The sequence below is a fragment of the Labrus mixtus genome, chromosome 1 (genome assembly GCF_963584025.1).
Source record: "Labrus mixtus chromosome 1, fLabMix1.1, whole genome shotgun sequence".
NCBI lineage: Eukaryota > Metazoa > Chordata > Actinopteri > Labriformes > Labridae > Labrus > Labrus mixtus.
The window spans coordinates 32,465,731-32,484,048 of record NC_083612.1 but is presented as its reverse complement, the minus strand read 5'-3'; the positions used below and the strand labels follow the sequence as shown (position 1 = coordinate 32,484,048).

General features: G+C 40.4%; 1 protein-coding gene across 4 annotated transcripts in view; it reads right to left on the bottom strand.

Moving 5' to 3' along the window:
* Positions 1–18,318, bottom strand: part of phkb (phosphorylase kinase, beta) — a 113,109-nt gene that overhangs the window by 93,794 nt on the left and 997 nt on the right. For 2 of the 4 annotated variants that reach the window (XM_061042460.1, XM_061042469.1), the window contains exons 2-4: positions 18,031–18,140; positions 16,061–16,147; positions 4,296–4,434 (exon numbers count right to left, since the gene is read on the bottom strand). In XM_061042460.1, the coding sequence (XP_060898443.1) occupies positions 4,296–4,434; positions 16,061–16,147; positions 18,031–18,085 (281 nt within the window). In that variant the 5' untranslated portion in view covers positions 18,086–18,140. The remainder of the gene's footprint in view (positions 1–4,295; positions 4,435–16,060; positions 16,148–18,030; positions 18,141–18,318) is intronic. The other 2 variants (XM_061042452.1, XM_061042444.1) reach the window with 1 other exon arrangement.

Here is an 18,318-nt window from a genome sequence, read left to right as displayed (position 1 = left end):
ATGATGTGCTGCTACTCTGACAGACAGTCAAGAGAGTTAGATTTCTTTTAATCCACATTATTCAAATGTTTAAGGTGATAACAATGAAAATGATAGAATTGAAGCTCATACCAAACGACCACATCCAAGCCCACTAAATGAGGACTCAATTCATCGTGACTCATGAATTGTGATCAAGTTGTGGTCTCACAATCATGATTAAAGGCTTTATATGCGGTTTTCAGACTTAAATGTAATATAAATCAAGTATATCCTCTGAAAATAACTCTGTGAGTCATGACTGTCTACAATGGGTGTAACACCCGAGTCCCACTGTCTGTGATGTTTTCAGAGTTTTCAGAGTCCTATCTTCACTTTGTTTACATCGCCTGGACGGCAGCAGACTCCTCCCCTCGTGTATAAAAGTTGTTTAATTGAGGGACTAGAGAAAAGAAGAATAACATACTGTACTCACTGCTTAACTGTGTTTCTAGATCACGCTCATTTCAGGTAAATTTACATGAAGTGTGAAGATACGAGCATAATAAAGATCACTAGCATTAGCATGCTAACACAACAATGCACCGCAAGTTGTTTTGGTTTCATGCTGGTGCTCAAGGGCGACATCTACTGGATCAAAAAATCGCATATAAAGCATTTAAGGTGATAACAATGAAAATGAAGTTCATACCAAACGACCACATCCAAGCCCACTAAATGAGGACTCAATTCATCGTGACTCATGACTTGTGATCAAGTTGTGGTCTCACAATCATGCTTAAAGAAAAAATCTGATGATTAGATGTCTCCCTGTAGGTTGCTGACACTTTTGTGGACTAAACAACAATACACCCTCGCTATTCAGCACTAGAACAACTTGTGGTTTAAACTAGTTATACTTTTTATATGAAGGTCGGGGCCACCGTGCAGTTCGGCAGAGTAGACCGGTCGTATCTCAAAAGCAACGCGGCCGGAACAATGTGTAACCAGAGTCAGCACAGGCGTGTGGATTTTAAACCTGCATGGAGGACTGAAGGCTGGCGGCGTTAGGACCTCTTACGCTATAGCCACACTTGGCAAACCAATTCTACTTTGTTTGCCCGCAAAGTAATTAGGCCACACAAACACGCTGAAGTGTCACATGTTGAAAAAAAGATGTGAATTTCATTATTGAAGAATATGATGATTATTCTCAAATACCAAATGAAATAGGCCATACAGGCTTGTATACACACCATTCCTAAATTCTGAGATAAAATATACTATAATAAAGAAATCCCTTCTAGAGAATCTTTGAAGTGTTGACTGTTCTTTAGTGTGATGTTTTCAAAGCATAATCCAGGTAAAACCCCAATCCGAAGTCGATCAATGACTGTAGCAGTGATCTTAATAAGAGTCAGCACATTCCCAGTGGGATGGAAGGTCTCAGATTTACATGAGCAAGGCCAAGCTAATAATGACTCGTGAGGTATCAACAGAGGAAAGGTGAAACTTGTTTATACTTCAGCGATACCCTGTACATTAATCACACTGCCTTTTAGATGTGACCCCTCCACATCATAACCTGAGAGCAGGCAGAGGATAGAGCAGGCAGCTTTCATCAGTGGACGTCCTTCACTGTGCATTCATTACCGAGATACCAGTAAGCAGCTCTGTGATATGCATGAGGTGATCCAACAGTGACCGGGGGGGTTACAGTAACATACCCAGCTCTTCAAATTTAATTACAATCAATCTGGGAAAGACAAATGGCTGAGACAACTACAAGAGGATTTCAGAAAGTGTGTGTCAGTTCTTGAAGCTGGTAAATCAGTCCAAATTGAGTTCATGATTAAATAGTAAAACCTATAAAGTGTGATGAAAAAAGAAATAAAATATTCTAACTCTGTGTAAAGAGGGGGATAAAATGTATTTTGTCTACTTAGAGAAGGAGTTAGTGGCAAATCCAAGTGCCAGTCTAGTCCGGGAATCTCTCGCACGCACGCACGCACGCACGCACGCACAGAGAACAGCAGCAGGGCATGAGGTAAGTAATGGCAGTAGCCAAGCCTGTCAGATGAGAATTATCTTAATTAAATCCCAGTGACAATTCTAATAGGAGGCAGCCATGACTGATGACTGGGATCTGCCGCTGGTCACATCACTGCAGTACTCTCTATTTTTACCCCCCTCTTTCTCTCCATCTTTCCCCTCAATCTCAGTCCTTCACTCTGTCTCTCTCTCCATCTTCCACTTCTGTTACCCCTCCTCCCAATAGCTTCCCCTCTCTCCCTCTGCCCACCTGATTCTCCTCCTTTTAGCACCGCCTTCTCTCTGCATCTCCCCCTTTTTTTCCCCTCTCTTTAGCGCTCTCTCTGTCCTTTCCCCTCTCTCCCTCTCTGTCCTATTACAGGCTCATTTTGTGGAAGTGCTTTTCTCCCTAGAAACTAATCACAGAGGAATGCAGGCGTCAAGTGCGGGGACAGTTGATAAAGGAGTTTGGGGCCTTTAGATTTTTTCTTAGTGAAAAAATACCCTGAACCGATAATCCTGGTGTGTTTAAAAAGCAAAGCCTTTCGGATGACAGAGGCCGGTGAGAGATCAGAGGCAGAAAGCGTGAAACAGAAGCGAGAGGAGAATAACAAAAAGTCAAAAAAGAAAGAGGGATTCAGGGGAGGAGAGCTTTAAAACTGTACCAGCTAACTTTTTTAACTTAGCATCCTTCATTTGTCCTGTACACAATTCTCTATAAACTACAGCTGCATGATACATCCCTACATCCATAAATCACTCAAAAGATGAAGAAAACAAGGGCTATACTCTTAACATGTCTCTCTCTTAAAAAAAAAAAAACATGTGGATGGCAGGTTTGAATGAGACTCCTTGATTAAAAACAACAAGTGAGCAGCGGCGTGTTGGCTTTGAGTCTGTACTTCACGCAGAGATCATTACGCAGGAAGACAGTTTAAACCATTTTCCCTCTTGGTGACCCTCAACCCAGGGCGTCTTAAATATGGGTGCCTCATATATACCAGCATCTTCAAAGATTGCTAGTTGCACCTCTAATAAAAATACAATATTAGGAATCCATACCTTTTATTGTTCCTTCAACATTTGTGCTTGAAAAAAGGGAAAATAATCCTATAGCCTTATACAGTCATTTTATTGACTCCCTAACAATTTATGAGACATAAAAATCTTTCTCCTGTAGGCTGTTTGTCAACCAACAACCTTAACATCCCTAACTGGATGGAGGCACCACAATGCCTAAAAGTATTTCTCTGATTTAGCCGCTAGCGTGCCAGTGGTTTGTTACATTTCAAGGTAAAGGAGCATTCACTAAACGCCTTCCCTGACCCCACTGTGTAGTGATAGGACTACTATTAATACAATACAACAAAGAGATGTGTCTATAAAACTTTTATAGACCAAAATAGAGAAGGGAAAAAAGCAATATAGGCTATCTATTTGAACAAAAGCTTCAGCCTTTAGCATTTTTAGCTAACAAGCTAACTACATTCTATACGTTTGTAATGTAAAGGATCATATTATTAACCAAACACATTAGCTTGTGTTTGTAAGAAGTTGTGTTAAAAGCCCAAATTTAAAGCAAGTCATGTCCTTCCTTGATGCTAATGTTAGCGCCTCTGGAGGTTTACCCTCCAGCAAACAAACACATTCACAGATTTCACACACAGTTAGCCTTTATCTCTCAATCTTTTTCAGTTGGACATGTAATTTAAGCCTCTGTTTGTTTTTTTAAATACAATGATATGAAATAAAATCCTTATTAGCTAGCTACCTACCATTGATAAATTCAGTCTGGCAAAAAGCCTGTTTGTTTACACTGTGTGATATCCCACTGGTACAGAAGCTTTTAAAGGTTTCAAGTTATTATTCTTCCACCGGTTTCACTGTAAACAGCACATGTGCCACGTGAGAATGGACAGCTTTGCAGCTAAACAACAAGAACAAAGGCTGTCCTTATGGGAATGGTCAATTTGTTGTGTTAACCTTTCAGGAGTGTGAATGGCGTCAGTTTTTCCACTTTTCAGGGCTATTGACTGATTTCAGGCTAGTGAAAAGTTGCTTAGTGCAGCTTTAGTACCCAGGGGGTATCTCCGGTGCATACTGGTGCTGACCCACAAGAGTTAAAACACATTTTCTAAAACCTGTAGACGATAATGTGCATCACTTATTGTGTCATGTTACACAACAGGAGAACAGGCAGGGAGCCACATAACAAGACCAATTCAATTATGCACTTATGAATCACATCCTTAAAGGTTTATCTGTGTGTGTGTGTGTGTGTGTGTGTGTGTGTTCTGAGTACTAACCGGTAGGCCATAGACAGAGCCCAGGCAGCAGCAGCACAGTACAGAGAGTCCCGGACTTTGGCCTCCTTGCAGTTGGAGCATGTTTTGACTGGGAACAGGCCTGTGGTGGGACTCTGGTAGTTCAAAATGGTGGTCTTGACTAGATGAAGAGACACAGAGAGGTAGTGGAAGTAAGAACACAAGAATTCATGCAAAACTGGCAACGTCGGCATTCTCTTCTTACACCCACGTTATGTGAAACAAACTTACAACTCTCCATCAGTTTTTGAGAAAATGAGAGGCTCTAAAATTACTGAGTGTAGTCTAATGTACCTGGTCTGTAGACAAACAATCCCAAACGAGCCCAGATGACTGAAATGTACACATTACTGTTTCTCACTGAGATTGCTGTTTGTCAGTGCAAGAACACTTTTTATGCCCCCTCACATTCTGCATGACCTCAGTTTGTCTGTGTTCACTCCTACACCCTGTCTCGAGCTGCATCACTCCCATCACACCTGCATTATTCTCCATCTGATGCCTTTTGGATCCAGTGGAGTCATTCCTTTTCTGTTTAGAGGTGTCTGCGGGCCACAGAGGCAGCCCAGGAGTCACTCAGGTTGCACACAGTAATGGACGACTGGCATGTGTGGGTTTTCAACTTCTCTTTAATTCCAAGGCTAATCTGCATTTGTTAAGTGTGAATAAAATAATTTTTATCTGCTTCTCAAGCAGGTTTTTGCAGCTCCCTTTCCTCCCTTTTTCTGCCGCTGCCTGACCTTTGGGCCTTCCTCATGCTGTGCAGCTGTTCACTGAATGTGCCTCATTATCTTCTCCGAGTTCTTTGTCTGCATATTCTGCCTCAAATAACAATGTTAAATCAAATTCAATCATGCTAAATTCAAGGTCACGTAAATGAATTTCGGCAGAGCTCTTTTTTATTTGATGACAGTGAGCTAAAGTTAATGTAATAAACTCACTTGCTATGGAGACAGTAAGCACTTTAAGAGAGCAACAACAGATAGATGCCTATTTAAGTCAAGTTAATGTATGAGCTCTGGCATTGAAATGTGAGTGTGCGGCAAAAATAGAGACACAGATACAAGTATCATCACTTAGACTCATGATTCAATTTAGGTGGAATCATGAGTCTTATATGAATTTCTCATGCCAATGTTTTTAAAAGGCAACAATAGTCAAGACAGTGAGTTGTGAAAGCTGACTTGCTCTGTGTTTGGTGTTTATATTTCACCACTTTCATCATTACCATTTGGGTATAAACTTTTAGTTGAATAGTCCAATTCAATACAGTGCTAGTGGGTATTTGCTTTCTATGATGAAGGGATGATGTCAACTGCAAAAATACTTAGAAAATAAGACCGATTACTTCTTCACCAACATCAGAGCGGAAATGATGTAATGACCAAAGAAACTTCCTCCTGTGTTGCATGTTTGTGCCTTACACAGAAACTCAAACTCAATATCATGCTCTTGATGAAACTGCCTTCAGAAAGAAAATAACACTTGCTGATGGCTTGTCATATGAGAAACTACTGAAATAAATACTAGGTGCTCAAATGATTGTCAGCATGTACAATGTATGTAAAGCTTTGTAGACAATCATGGATTTAACTCAAGCAGAGTACTTACTGTATCTAACAATGTCCCTGCAAAATGTGTGTCTCCACTGGTTTAACACTGGTGCTTTAGTTTCCTTCACTGGTGGAGGGACAGAGGAGACTGAAGGAGAGAGCTCAGGTTTTCCCCACAGTGGGACTTGTATTCAACTTGTATTCTGAATTCAACACATCTCAGATGTTAAGAGGTACTTAATACTTACTATACTAGTCAAACTTTGGATAATTCAAACTGGATTACACAGAATTCAACATGATTATCTCTCATTTCCTCTGTCTGAAGTCTTTGTCATGCAAGTAACAACTTGTTAAAAGCTGCTTAGAAACACAGAATATATTGCCAAGAAATCTGCCTTCTCCAGGAGAGATCCAGCTGGGAATCCAGATTTTGTGGATCATTTTCACTAGCAGAGAAACAAGGCTTGTAGTTTGCAATACAGTTAAGACACCAGCTTATTTGAGGAAGCTGGCTATGGGCCACTATAATTTTTTTTTGTGTGTGTGTGTGTGTGTGAAATATTTCTAAAACTATAAACAGCGCCGAGTAGAAACCACTAAGGCTGAAAAATAAGGCCAAAGCTGAAGATCCAAAAAACTTAAATTCCTGGTGTGGGCACTTCGACTGGCTCCAAAAGTGTTTCAATCCTCATAGAGAACCATTTAAAAATACCAAACTTTACAGCAGAATTCATCATATTTAAAACCCTGCATGACGTCAGGATTGCTGTTGCAGGCTATGGTGATGAGAACACGGGTTGGTTTACATTCATCAGTTTATTGTCAATCACAGGCTGGGCCATGGAGATATCATTGATGAAAAAATATTCCACTAATCAGGACACAGATCCACAAACAATTAAACAGTCCATACCGTGATGAAGGTATGAAATATAAGAATTTGCCCCCATCCATCGTGAATTGCTAGCAGCTGATTTGTTGCACAATGAATGCTAATAACTCAAGCAACGACCCACTTCTTATCAGCTTTTCTCCCTCATTGTATCAGAAGCATACATGAAAAAAAAACACTCCCTATGAGGGTTGTAGTTTGATTGAAATTAATTCCTAAATTCACGCCAACGAGTCACTAGCGAGGCTGAGCAGATGAACGTGAGCCACAATCAGGCCTGTGAGTCTAAGCTCAGGGCAAAAAAACCCTTTCCACATGTCTTTGTTTCCCAGCATGCATTTGTTGATCCCGTTACCCATGGATCTCATACAGCCAGTGGTGTAGTGCAGGGTATGCGCAGATATACGTCATATAGCCACTTATTTTTCAGTCTCCATAGAGTATACCCACTTCTAAGTCTCATCTGATTCACACCACTAGTTGATTGACCATATTCAGTAGGATGCTGCAATTCCTAGGATGTTGAAGGGATGACCCTCTCTACTCTGTCTCTAATTGGCTAGCAGGCGCACAAACTAATTATAGGAAGAGGAGTCTTATGTCACTGTTAGTAACAGAGACTGTTAATCCTCTGCTGGACAGGACACTTAAAGAAATTATTTGGGGAAAAATTAAGATTATACCCATTTCTTCAGGCACCACTCCAACCACTGCATACAGCAGAAGTGTAGAAACCTGTTTCAGTCATTAATAACTATAAGTATATTTACAGACTGCTCTACATATTTGCAGATATGTGTCTGCATTTGTCGATTTATTTTCACCCTTACAAACAGTTTTGCAGAAATAACATCTCCATACTGCTCATTCCAGCAGCTGAGATATGTTCAACAAGCTCTCATGGCTTAAAGTCTAACCAACAAAGAACATGGGTTAGTTATTGCCATAAATTGAATCCAAACATATGAGAACCGGTGTTCAACTTTCTAAAAAGCCAGCTAAGGAATTAGCCTGGGCATGTAGGGATAGTCATTTTCCCCGAAACGTCTATGTTCTCAAACAGATATATCCCTGTTATCTTGAGTTCTTAGGACTTTAAAGGTTACATAAGTCTCTGAGCTGCCCAAAACATGTCTGGTAAGTTTCTTGTTCTAAATCCACTCTGATCCTGTATTTGATCATGCCTATAAAACCCTCTATTTCAGCACTGCTCAGAACAGGCTGTTTCTGTGTCTGTACCTTTAAATGTAAATGACCTGTGTTCGACCACGCCCCCTCTCTGGAAGGGGATGTGGCTTGGACTTTCTCGCACCATGCACTATTGTTTACGGTGAGAAGGCAGACTCGGAGGGCAGAACAAACACCTAGCTGTGGGAGTGTCACCCACCTGGGGGAGGGGTTACTGCCCTTTGTGATGTCATGAAGGGAAAATCTCCAAACGGCCTGTTTGAGGACACATTTTCTGAAAAGTGGAGCAGGAAAAAGACGGAGAGGATGGACTTTTCTCATGATTAAAGGGTTTGTAGACAGACTAGAGACACATATTAGTGTTAGACGTGTTAAACATGGTAAAGTGTATTTTACATAGTATCTGACCTTTAAAATCCCCACACCATACTTACTGTAATTTGAATGTGAAACAACAAAATGAATCAGATCAACCGACACCAGTTACTGTAAAGGGGAAATACAGAATTTCTAAATAATTTAGTCTTCAGCAGAATCCTTGTGAAGCATGTCCTTTGAATTAATGGAGACTTTTCCAGCTGACGTGCATGACTGTGACAGTCTGATTGCACCAAATGGATGAATCATGTTAGACAAAAATGGTTAAAGTTGACCAAAGTTCCCACTCAGCATTAGTTACTGAAACAGAACAACGGATGAAAGCTCTTAATACGAACAGATCGCAGCCCTCCAATAATATATGCTGAAAAATTACAAACTCATACAGAAGGCCTCAAGGATGGCAATTTATCTGTTTCAAGCACAGACACACAAATAAACACACACACACGCGCACACACACACCTACGCCCTCCTCTCCTGCAGAGGTCTCCGTGCTGATGACTAATCTGTCTGGAGGGATCACTTCATTTTTCATCAGAACATTATACTGCTGCAAACGAAGGGGACATCCATTCTGCTCTGTCGTTTGTTACAGAGCAGAAGAGAGACGGAGAGGAAGAGAGTGATGGAGGAAGAGATGGATGGAGACACAGATGATGGGAAGAGAGAGGTGTGTGTGTGTGTGTGTGTGTGTGTGTGTGTGTGTGTGTGTGTGTGTGTGTGTGTGTGTGTGTGTGTGTGTGTGTGTGTGTGTGTGTGTTTTCCACTGGGAAAGTAAAGGATCTATGTCGCATTATCAGAAATGTAGTTTTTCTTAGCCTGGACTCAGACTGCAGGAGTTTTAAAAATCAGATAAATCCCAATGATTCTAGTTACACATCACACACCAGGAGGAGAACTTTTCAGATATTCCTCTCCACATGCACACACAAAAGACTATGAAAATAACGGACATTGAATCGGTAGGGAGGAAATATTACACCTGTTCACTTCATTTATTTTCTTAATTTAGCTTATCATCCAATCTCTCTCTTTTTCATTAATCAAAATGATATCTCCACTAGGAGACTCGTTTCAGTCATATGAACACTATTGTGGCATTTATCATTTGTACGTCTCTCTATTGTCTTTTCCTCTTTTTCTTCTTGTGTTCTGTTATCCCATCAAGTTATCTCAACCATTCAACAATAAAGAATAAAAAATGAATATTCCCTTCATTAATCCCTGAGGGGAAGTTCAAGTCTACACTTTCTCATTGAGAGACATGCTCACACAATATACACACACAAACATGGACATGCATTAATGGAGAGATGTCAGAGCGAGGGGGATGTTCATAGGGAGCGCTCCTGAGCTGTTAGCTGTTCTGTGCCTTGCCTTGCAGTACTCTGAAAGTGACCTGGCACCTCTCCAGCAACCAGACCAGTTTCCATACCTCTGTCTGAAGCAGGACCTGACCCAGCAACCCTCCAGTTCCCAACCCAAGTGCCTACAGACTGAGCTACTGCCAAGCGAATATCTAATGATTTTCTAACAAACTGTCATTTCATCTTAAACCTCAGCATATTTTGTGGTTAATGTTATACCCCTCTGCTGAATAAGTATAAAATTAAACTGTAATCTTGGGAAAGATTAGAAAGAGGTTATCCTGTGTTTTATTCTCACTGTGAGGCTCTTTTTCTTATCCAGTGTAACTCAAGAGAGCTTCATAGAGTATTTATAATCTATTAGGCTAAGAGGCTATAAATATCCGTCTTTATAATAAGTATTTTAACCAAAAATCTCAGGAAGATTTAGTGGAGTGGCTCTGATATGGCTCACGTAGGAGACTGAGTTCATCTAGTGCACAGCAGTGCTGTGAAAGTCATCGCCAGACGCAGAACATAAAAAGACCAGAGTGCTGAGTGTTGCTCGGTAGCAGACGGAAAGTTTCTCTGGATGCAAATCAACTGTTGTTGGGAGTTTTGTGCCGAGCTATCCATCAAGCTAATGTCCCACTAAATCAGCTGCTAATGTCTCAGACGCTCACAGTCTGCTCTTCTACAATGGGCCATTTCCCTGCACAGACAGGGTGGAGAAAATGAGAGGAGATGATGAGAAAGAAGAAAAACGGATAGATTGAGAGGAGAAAGAAAATAAGACAGAGGAAAGATAGAAGAGTTAGAAGATATCTGTGCATCCCCTGAGTCGATGATTCAAGACAAAAGAGGGAATTTAATAACTCTGTCACATCCAGCTGACGCTTTCATAATGTTTATTGCAATAATATTTCAACGACATGAGCTACTATTGAATGAAAACAAATGCAGTGGCCATACAAAAAAGTTGTTTCAAACTTTTAAAATGCTGACAGCTATTTGAGGTTTATGTCACTTTTTCAAAAGAAAAGTTTATCTTTCATATCTTTATGCTGATAGTATTTTAAACAGATTAAGATGAGATGAAAAGATAAATATCACTCTCAGGTAGACGGCTAAAGTCAGGACATGTTTGATGATTGAAGCTTACCTGATCTTCTTCAGCATTTTGACAACTTAACTTTGTAACAATGCTAAACATTTTTAGGCACTACATTGTTGATTTTTAAGGTATTTTATTTTATTTTATGTTTTATTAGATAGGGACAGATACAATATACACAGACAAACTGAATCCAATGCAAGTATCATGGTGTTTATTAGAGCCAGACCGATTTATCGGCCAGCCGATAGTTTTGGCGGATATTAGCTTATCCAGTGACTATCGGTATCGGCTAACTTTATGGCAGATATACAACGATATCACTAGATTTATTTAACAGTCAAATAGCATTTCATTCTGAGTTTCAATGTTTTACACTAGCTGTTCTCTTTCACCAGCAGAGGGCGCTGTATGGATTACAACAAGCATTAGTGTCAAGCGCTGATGCATGTACATGCAAAGTTACTTTCCAGTTGAGTGACCATCTTATCTTCATTATATATATTTTATAGTGTTTGATAACTGCATTTGAGGGATCAACACAATCAATGTGGCAAACATAGATCAAAAAGATATCAGCCGTTTTTTTCCCCTCCCCAATATCAATATCGGTATCGGCCCCAAAAATCTCATATCGGTCAGACCAACTGAATTGTGTTCAGTTGAATATTAATACGGTAAAAATAATCCTCAGTGAGGTTAAATACTACTAAAAATAATGTTGAAAAAATCCCTAAACACAGCAGGCTATAGTACTGGTCATATCTCAGATTTAAGTGGATCATTATTGTAGAAAATGTTCACAGCATGACTCAAAAGATTAATAAGAATCTGTGTAATTGGTCTCAAAATAACTGACTGTTATTACCACGGCATAAATAAAACTGTTCACCATGGTTACACTTTGTGTCTGAAGCTAATAGCCAGAACTATTTCTGTCCACAGGTGCAGAATCAAATCTGCTTTGAGTTTCAGTTAAATCACGCTGCTACATGTTTTTGGTGAAAAGAAACATGACTGACTCACTTTTAACTGACTTTAACTTTTCAAAAGATGAGGCAGGACAGTCCATGAAGTTTGAGGAAAACAGAAAAAAAAAGAGATTAAGGAATAGTGTGGAATAGTAAGGAAAAGTTGAAATAAAAGTTAATGTAAAACTGCTCATATAACTTTGTATTTCAGCAACAAACTCCTAATGACTTAAAAAAGAAGAAAAAAACAACATGTTTTCTTCGTTCCTTAATCTGTGTGAGCCAGACGGCAGCGTGATCGCGCCTTCTGCCTTCCAGTTTTATCAGGAAGCCAGCTGAGTCAATGGAGTGTGGCCACATTGCCACACAAATAAGAAGCAGTGGAGATGTGAGGTAATGAAGGAAGAGGAGAGAGAGAGAAAGAGGAAGAGAGATGATGGAGTGATGAGAGATGGAGGTAAACATTCCCCTGGTGTGTTTCTTTTTTCTTGATAACAGAAAACAAGTCCCCCCCTATCACAACAGCATCGGCTTAAGACTGCCGGGGGCGGCTTTGCAACAAAAGAGCAAACAAAAGAGAAAGAAGGGAAAATATATCAAGTTTGATTTTGTCATTGTCACCCTAAACCTCACCCCTCTCCCTCCCCCCTGTCGGGAGGAGAGCAGGTATATTGGCAGGCAGGTCTGGGTGCCGGCGATAACAATGTTGGCTTTGTTCCCTTGCTGGAATTGGACAATCGCTTGCAGGCGCCACCCAACACAACAATTAAACAAGCCCAATGTTCTACACTGCGTTCCCGACACAGTGCAATCTGTTGGAGGCTTTTTTTTCCCCGTCTGTAAATCTGTGGGGTTTCTATGTTGCTGATGCTGCAGGCTACGCTGGACCCGCTGATAGCAGCAAATCAGCTCCGACTGAGAGCTACACCTGTTGCACGCTAAGCTCTATTTATCGTTTTCTGTCATTTACTGTAAAAAAAAGAAAACTCACACACACAAACCCAAAACACACACGCCTGATGAATGCCTTGCAACACAAACACACACACACACACAAACTGCCCTGTCTTTTTTCAGGGCAGACCACTGAGCTGTGTCACATCTGCCCAAAGTGTGTCCATGTGAGAGAACAGTCACAGACACACGGGACGCATTAACAATCTGAAATCCACACCTGGGGTAGAAGCATCAACCCTCCGCTTTGCTCTGTTTAAACTGGAGAATGAAACAACCAGACACACACACACACACACACACACACACACACACACACACACACACACACACACACACACACACACACACACACACACACACACACACACACACACACACACACACACACACACACACACACACACACACACACACACACACACACACACACACACACACACACACACACACACACACACACACACACACAGATGTTAACAAAACACTGCTGGCAAACTCTGCAGTTTATTAAGTCGTAAGTAAATCCAGCCGCCTGAGCCGAATCCTCACCTGCAGCTAGGATTTATCTCGTTTGTCTCAATAAACTGTTGTTTTCCCTCTTCTCCTCCGCTCAGGGTCCTTATGAAATGTATCTGTCTAAGATTATATTTGATGTGTTACAGAAACTGTCACTTTAATATCATAAGCATCAGTCAGCACGAGAGGCTTTTCTCAGATAAAAGCTGGGGATATAAACACACTAAATAGTTTGCTCTGTTTGTTTGCTGTTGTGTTAATCTTTAAATGTGTCTTTACTGTGTTTATATTCCTGAAAAAGCACAAATAACATCATTTTGCAAACAAAAAGTGAATGAACTCTAATCACATTCATGGATACAAACAACACAGGGCTACCGTACTCAATCAAGGGATTTAACGATACACTCCGGTAAGTCCCGGTAAGAGGGCTATCTTGGGGCGCCGGATAGCTAAGCGTTTATGTTGCGCGCCCCTGGTACAGATCAAGCCGATGCGGAAGTGCAAAATCCTGCAGTCCGTGGAGTGTGCGCTTGACACACAACAGCAAAAAACAAAAACGTTTTTTTACAGCAAATCCTAAATCAGATAAATATATGTGAAGCACAAATAGGGACATTTTTAAGCCTTTGTTTTTGGCATAGACGCACAGAAAGCTTTTAAAGACACTGAGTTTTCTCAACAACTGACTTTGTGTCACTTTATATACGTTTTAATTCACATTCACAAAAGAGTATTGCAAAATTGAATTTTGTCTAATCGATTTAAATTGTCCATATTTGTATCTATTCAATGTGAGTATATCGTTCCAGACCTGATTAAAACAAGTCAGTCATCTAATATCTAACCTAACACTTCCAATTCATTGATGCTGTAGTAATGCAGACTCTATTGAGTAAAACGTGTGATTATCAAACCAACTCCAGCCCGGTAACTGACCGGCATTGCAGCAGTGATTTTTTATTCCACTCAGATTCCCACCTGAATGTGTCTGAAGGCCATCTGTAATTATACGCTTTCAAGTTCTGCAGGACCCTGGAGCCTAGTTTTAAGGGAGTTTCAGCTGCACTTCCACCAAATTGCAGCAAGAAAAAAGCCAATTTAGGTCACCTCAGTTCAAGGTCAGTGCATTGAGAGGGACGTAGCTTTTTTGGATGCTCTTTGATCCCTTAAATGTCACAGGGACATTTGTGATGTGTCTTTTTGACAGTGCAGAATACAAATAGTTATAACTGCAAGCAAGTTTTATGGATGTCTACAACTACATAATGAACACAAATGTATGTAGCTGATTAAAAAGAAACTTAAGACACATCTGTCTGGAGAAGGAACACGGGGAAACATTTGAATCCACTAAAAGCAGAGGAATCCTCCTGAGAGCTGAAGGATTTATCTGCTGTACCGTACAGCACATTTCTGTTCACTTCAACAAGAGAAACCGAGAAAAAGCCAAGCTGGTGTCCTTGGTGGCAGAATCAGCACTGATCCTCGGGGAAAGCATCCTGAGCTGTATTACCAGAATCCAGCAGCCACACACAGCCAGAGGCAACGCATGATCCTGCCTCGCTGCACACTAAAGCCGACTGGATCTGCTCAGAAGAGGTGCTGTGTTTGGCCTATCCCCTCTGCTGCTCTACTTGTATTGATTTTAAAGTGTGAATCTAGTTTGTCATCAGGAGGCAAAACAAACACAAAAGAAAAACTTTGCAGCATATACCGGGCTGCTGAGCTGTACGTTCCACCTTCTCTGGATCTTATAATGATCCCAACGCATGCAGCTACAACTCCTAAAGATTTATCAAGTTATTAGCTGTTTTCTTTAACTGTATTTTGGTTTCCTTTTTTACTTAATCTAATGTGGACACTCATCCTCACAGCAGATTTAAAGGTCCCCTATTATCCAAAATATACTTGTTACCATGTTTTTTGGACTCGAACCCACAGCCTAGAAGGGGTGTGCAACATAACCGCTAGGCAATCGACGCTCCCGTGTGTAGCCTTTTTTTAATGAAAAGTCCTGCTCGCTTTTACAAGTCCAACACACTACTCAAAAATAAACAAAAGGACATTTCAGTCTGCATGCTCGCAATCACTTCAGCAGTATGGGACCCAGTGGCAGTGGTCATGGGCAACAAAAAATACCAACCAAGAAGCCTTTACAGTCACATTCATCAGCTTCATATCATCAGTTTTGGTAACAAAAATGCCAAACTGTAGATGTAAGACAGTCAGAGGAGTTTTGATATCAATCTGAAACATTAGTATTGATTTAACATACACAGCCTGGAGACGGTTCAAAATGTATCCATCCTCCATATCCTTGTTTTTTAAACCCAACAACCTATCAACTAGTGAGATTACACAGACACTCCCACTCGTTCCCTCACTGTCTTCCCACTCACAAACACGACCAGCTGCGTTCATCAAAGCGCAAACTGCCAAGGCAAGCCAGGGAACCTTTGTGTGGAATTAAATTCAGGTCAGTGCATGCTGGGTAAACCGATTTGCATCTATAACACCTGAGAACCTCTGTGACTTGTTATTCTCTCCCAGGCCGAGAACAATTTCTCTGCAAACAACACTTTGTTTCTGCGAGATGTAATCACTATACCCAAGGCTGCAATTTCAGAATATTCGATATGACAAACAACTGCAACTTTGTGTGGCATAAATAAGATGTGGCTGGGATATTTTTGTGAAATGATCTATCCCTGTAGAGTATTTTGTGTGATTTTCTAAACATACTTTTGCATTATACCCTTTAAGTTCTTAGTCTCAGGTGATTTTACTGTTAGCAGGTTGTCAGAAGTGAAAAAGTGGACTCACCTGCATTGTAGTAGCGGTCCAGCTTCTCCCACAGGGGCTCATCCTCACGCTGGAGAATGGACAGCTTCAGTGGTTCATAGATGGAACCTGAAGAAGTACACACCTGTTACACACAAAGCTCACAGGTGATACTGCTCCAAACAATTACTCACAAAGTTTTATAATATACATATATTTCAAATTCTACTCATCTATCCTAGAAGAACCTGTCTCCTCAAACTGGAAAAGTGGAAATAGGTAAAGAATGTCTGACTTTTTCCTGGTACCTATACGTCTAGACTCATCTCATATATCATTCATTAATACAAACCTTTGAGTTGGTATCCTGTCAAAGGTCTCACTATGTCACTTCTTCACTAGTTTGTCATCTTATTTCACCATTAAATTCTTGTTATTCATTTTCTCAGTTATTCCAGTATGTAAATGAAAGTCACCTGTGAATAGATTCAGTCATTCAATAACAGCAACTCATGTGCAGCAACAATACGATATAATAAAAGAGCACAGAAAGTGACAGACACATTGACACATGCCATCAGTTGTTTCACTGCACCACACCACATCACAAAGGACACAGCACACAACAGCACACAAAACTAAATTCAGGCCTGGAGCTTCAAATTCAAACACTTAACGTGGCATACCGGCAGATATTTCCTCACATTTTCCTCGGAGCCGAGAAAGCGAGCCAGAGTTTGAGGGGAAACCCCCCCTATCTGTAGACTTTCTCTATTTTCAGACACTTTTCACTTTGCTGAGATTTGCATTTTAATAGGTTCGACCCTGGGTCAATACCACAGGTACTGAAAAATTCACATTCCATCTGAAATTAGCATAATTTCCATCAGCTTAAAAGTTGCGGGGGACAAAGCCAATCCATCTCTTTTTAGAGATAACACTTTAAAAGAGCGTCGAAGAAGTTTAATATTCCAATTTTTAATTTCTAACACTGGATCAGACAAATGTCCGAGGTGGTTATTTGGAGCATTTACAACAAATGCGGTGCTAATTTCAGTGATGCAGACCTTCAGGACTTTAATAGATGCTGTTCTCACTCTGCTTTTATTAACACTGTACGTTTTTATTGTGTCACTCCTGGGTCATCTTGTGGAATAAAAGGAATTGAAATCTCAGTATAAGCTAAACCAACATTATACACACAGTCATCCGTATGAACTCACAGGGGATTTTCCAACGATCTTAGGGTTTTGTTGTCTAATGATCAAAAAATTATTAATTGAGATCTTGGTTGCCCCCCAGTCTAGAGCCCGACCGATTAATCGGCTAGCCAATAGTATCGTCCGATATTAGCATATCCATTGACTATCGGTATCGGCCAATTTTATCGCAGATTTGCCGATATTACTAGATTTATTCACCAGTCAAAAAGCATTTCATTATGAGTTTCATTGTTTTACACTAGCTGTTCTCTTTCACCAGCAGAGTGTACTACATGGATTACAACAAGCGTTATCCCTCTCCAGAGTGTAAGGCGCTGATGCATGCATATGCAAAGTTACTTTACAGTTGAGTGACCATCTTTTCTTCCTAATACTGTTTGTCTTTTCCACAAGTGTTTGATAACAGCATTTGAAGGATCAACACAATAAATGTATCTACATCTATCTATCTCTATAGATTGAACATAGATTTAAGAAAGATATCGGCCGTTTTGTTTTTCCTCCCCAATATCAATATCTGTATCGGCCCCAAAAAATTCATATCGGTAGGGCCCTAACTCAGTCAACCTCAGAAAAAATTCCAATCCTGAGGTTCATAAAATGGAGAAATGTATACCTCTGTTTGCATTTTTATTTTTTGTCAAATAAAACAACTATGTAAAGACTTTTTGATAAGTTTCCAGTTTCCAGAGAATGAGATGACTTTCTTGTAAAATCCACCTGTGACTCTCTTGCCTTCTGCTAGTGGCTCACTGCATTGTTTTCCACAGATCTGCTGCCACTACTTACCGACTCTGTTGATTTTCCGATGAGGCCGAGCAGCGGTAGCCACTGAAGTGGCCATGTCTCGAAACGTGAAATTAAGGGCCAACCGTCTCTCTCTCAGCTAAATCACAAATCTACAGCAATTCACAGGAAGGAGTTAGTGGCACAGAGTTAGATTAAAGACATGCGGCTTGATTGAACAATGAATTAAACTGAGTGATGAGGATCATGAATAGCATGCAACATATTACAATGCATTGTTTAGCTTAAGAATGGCAGTTATTTTTAACCCTTTAGATATACTAGGTCATG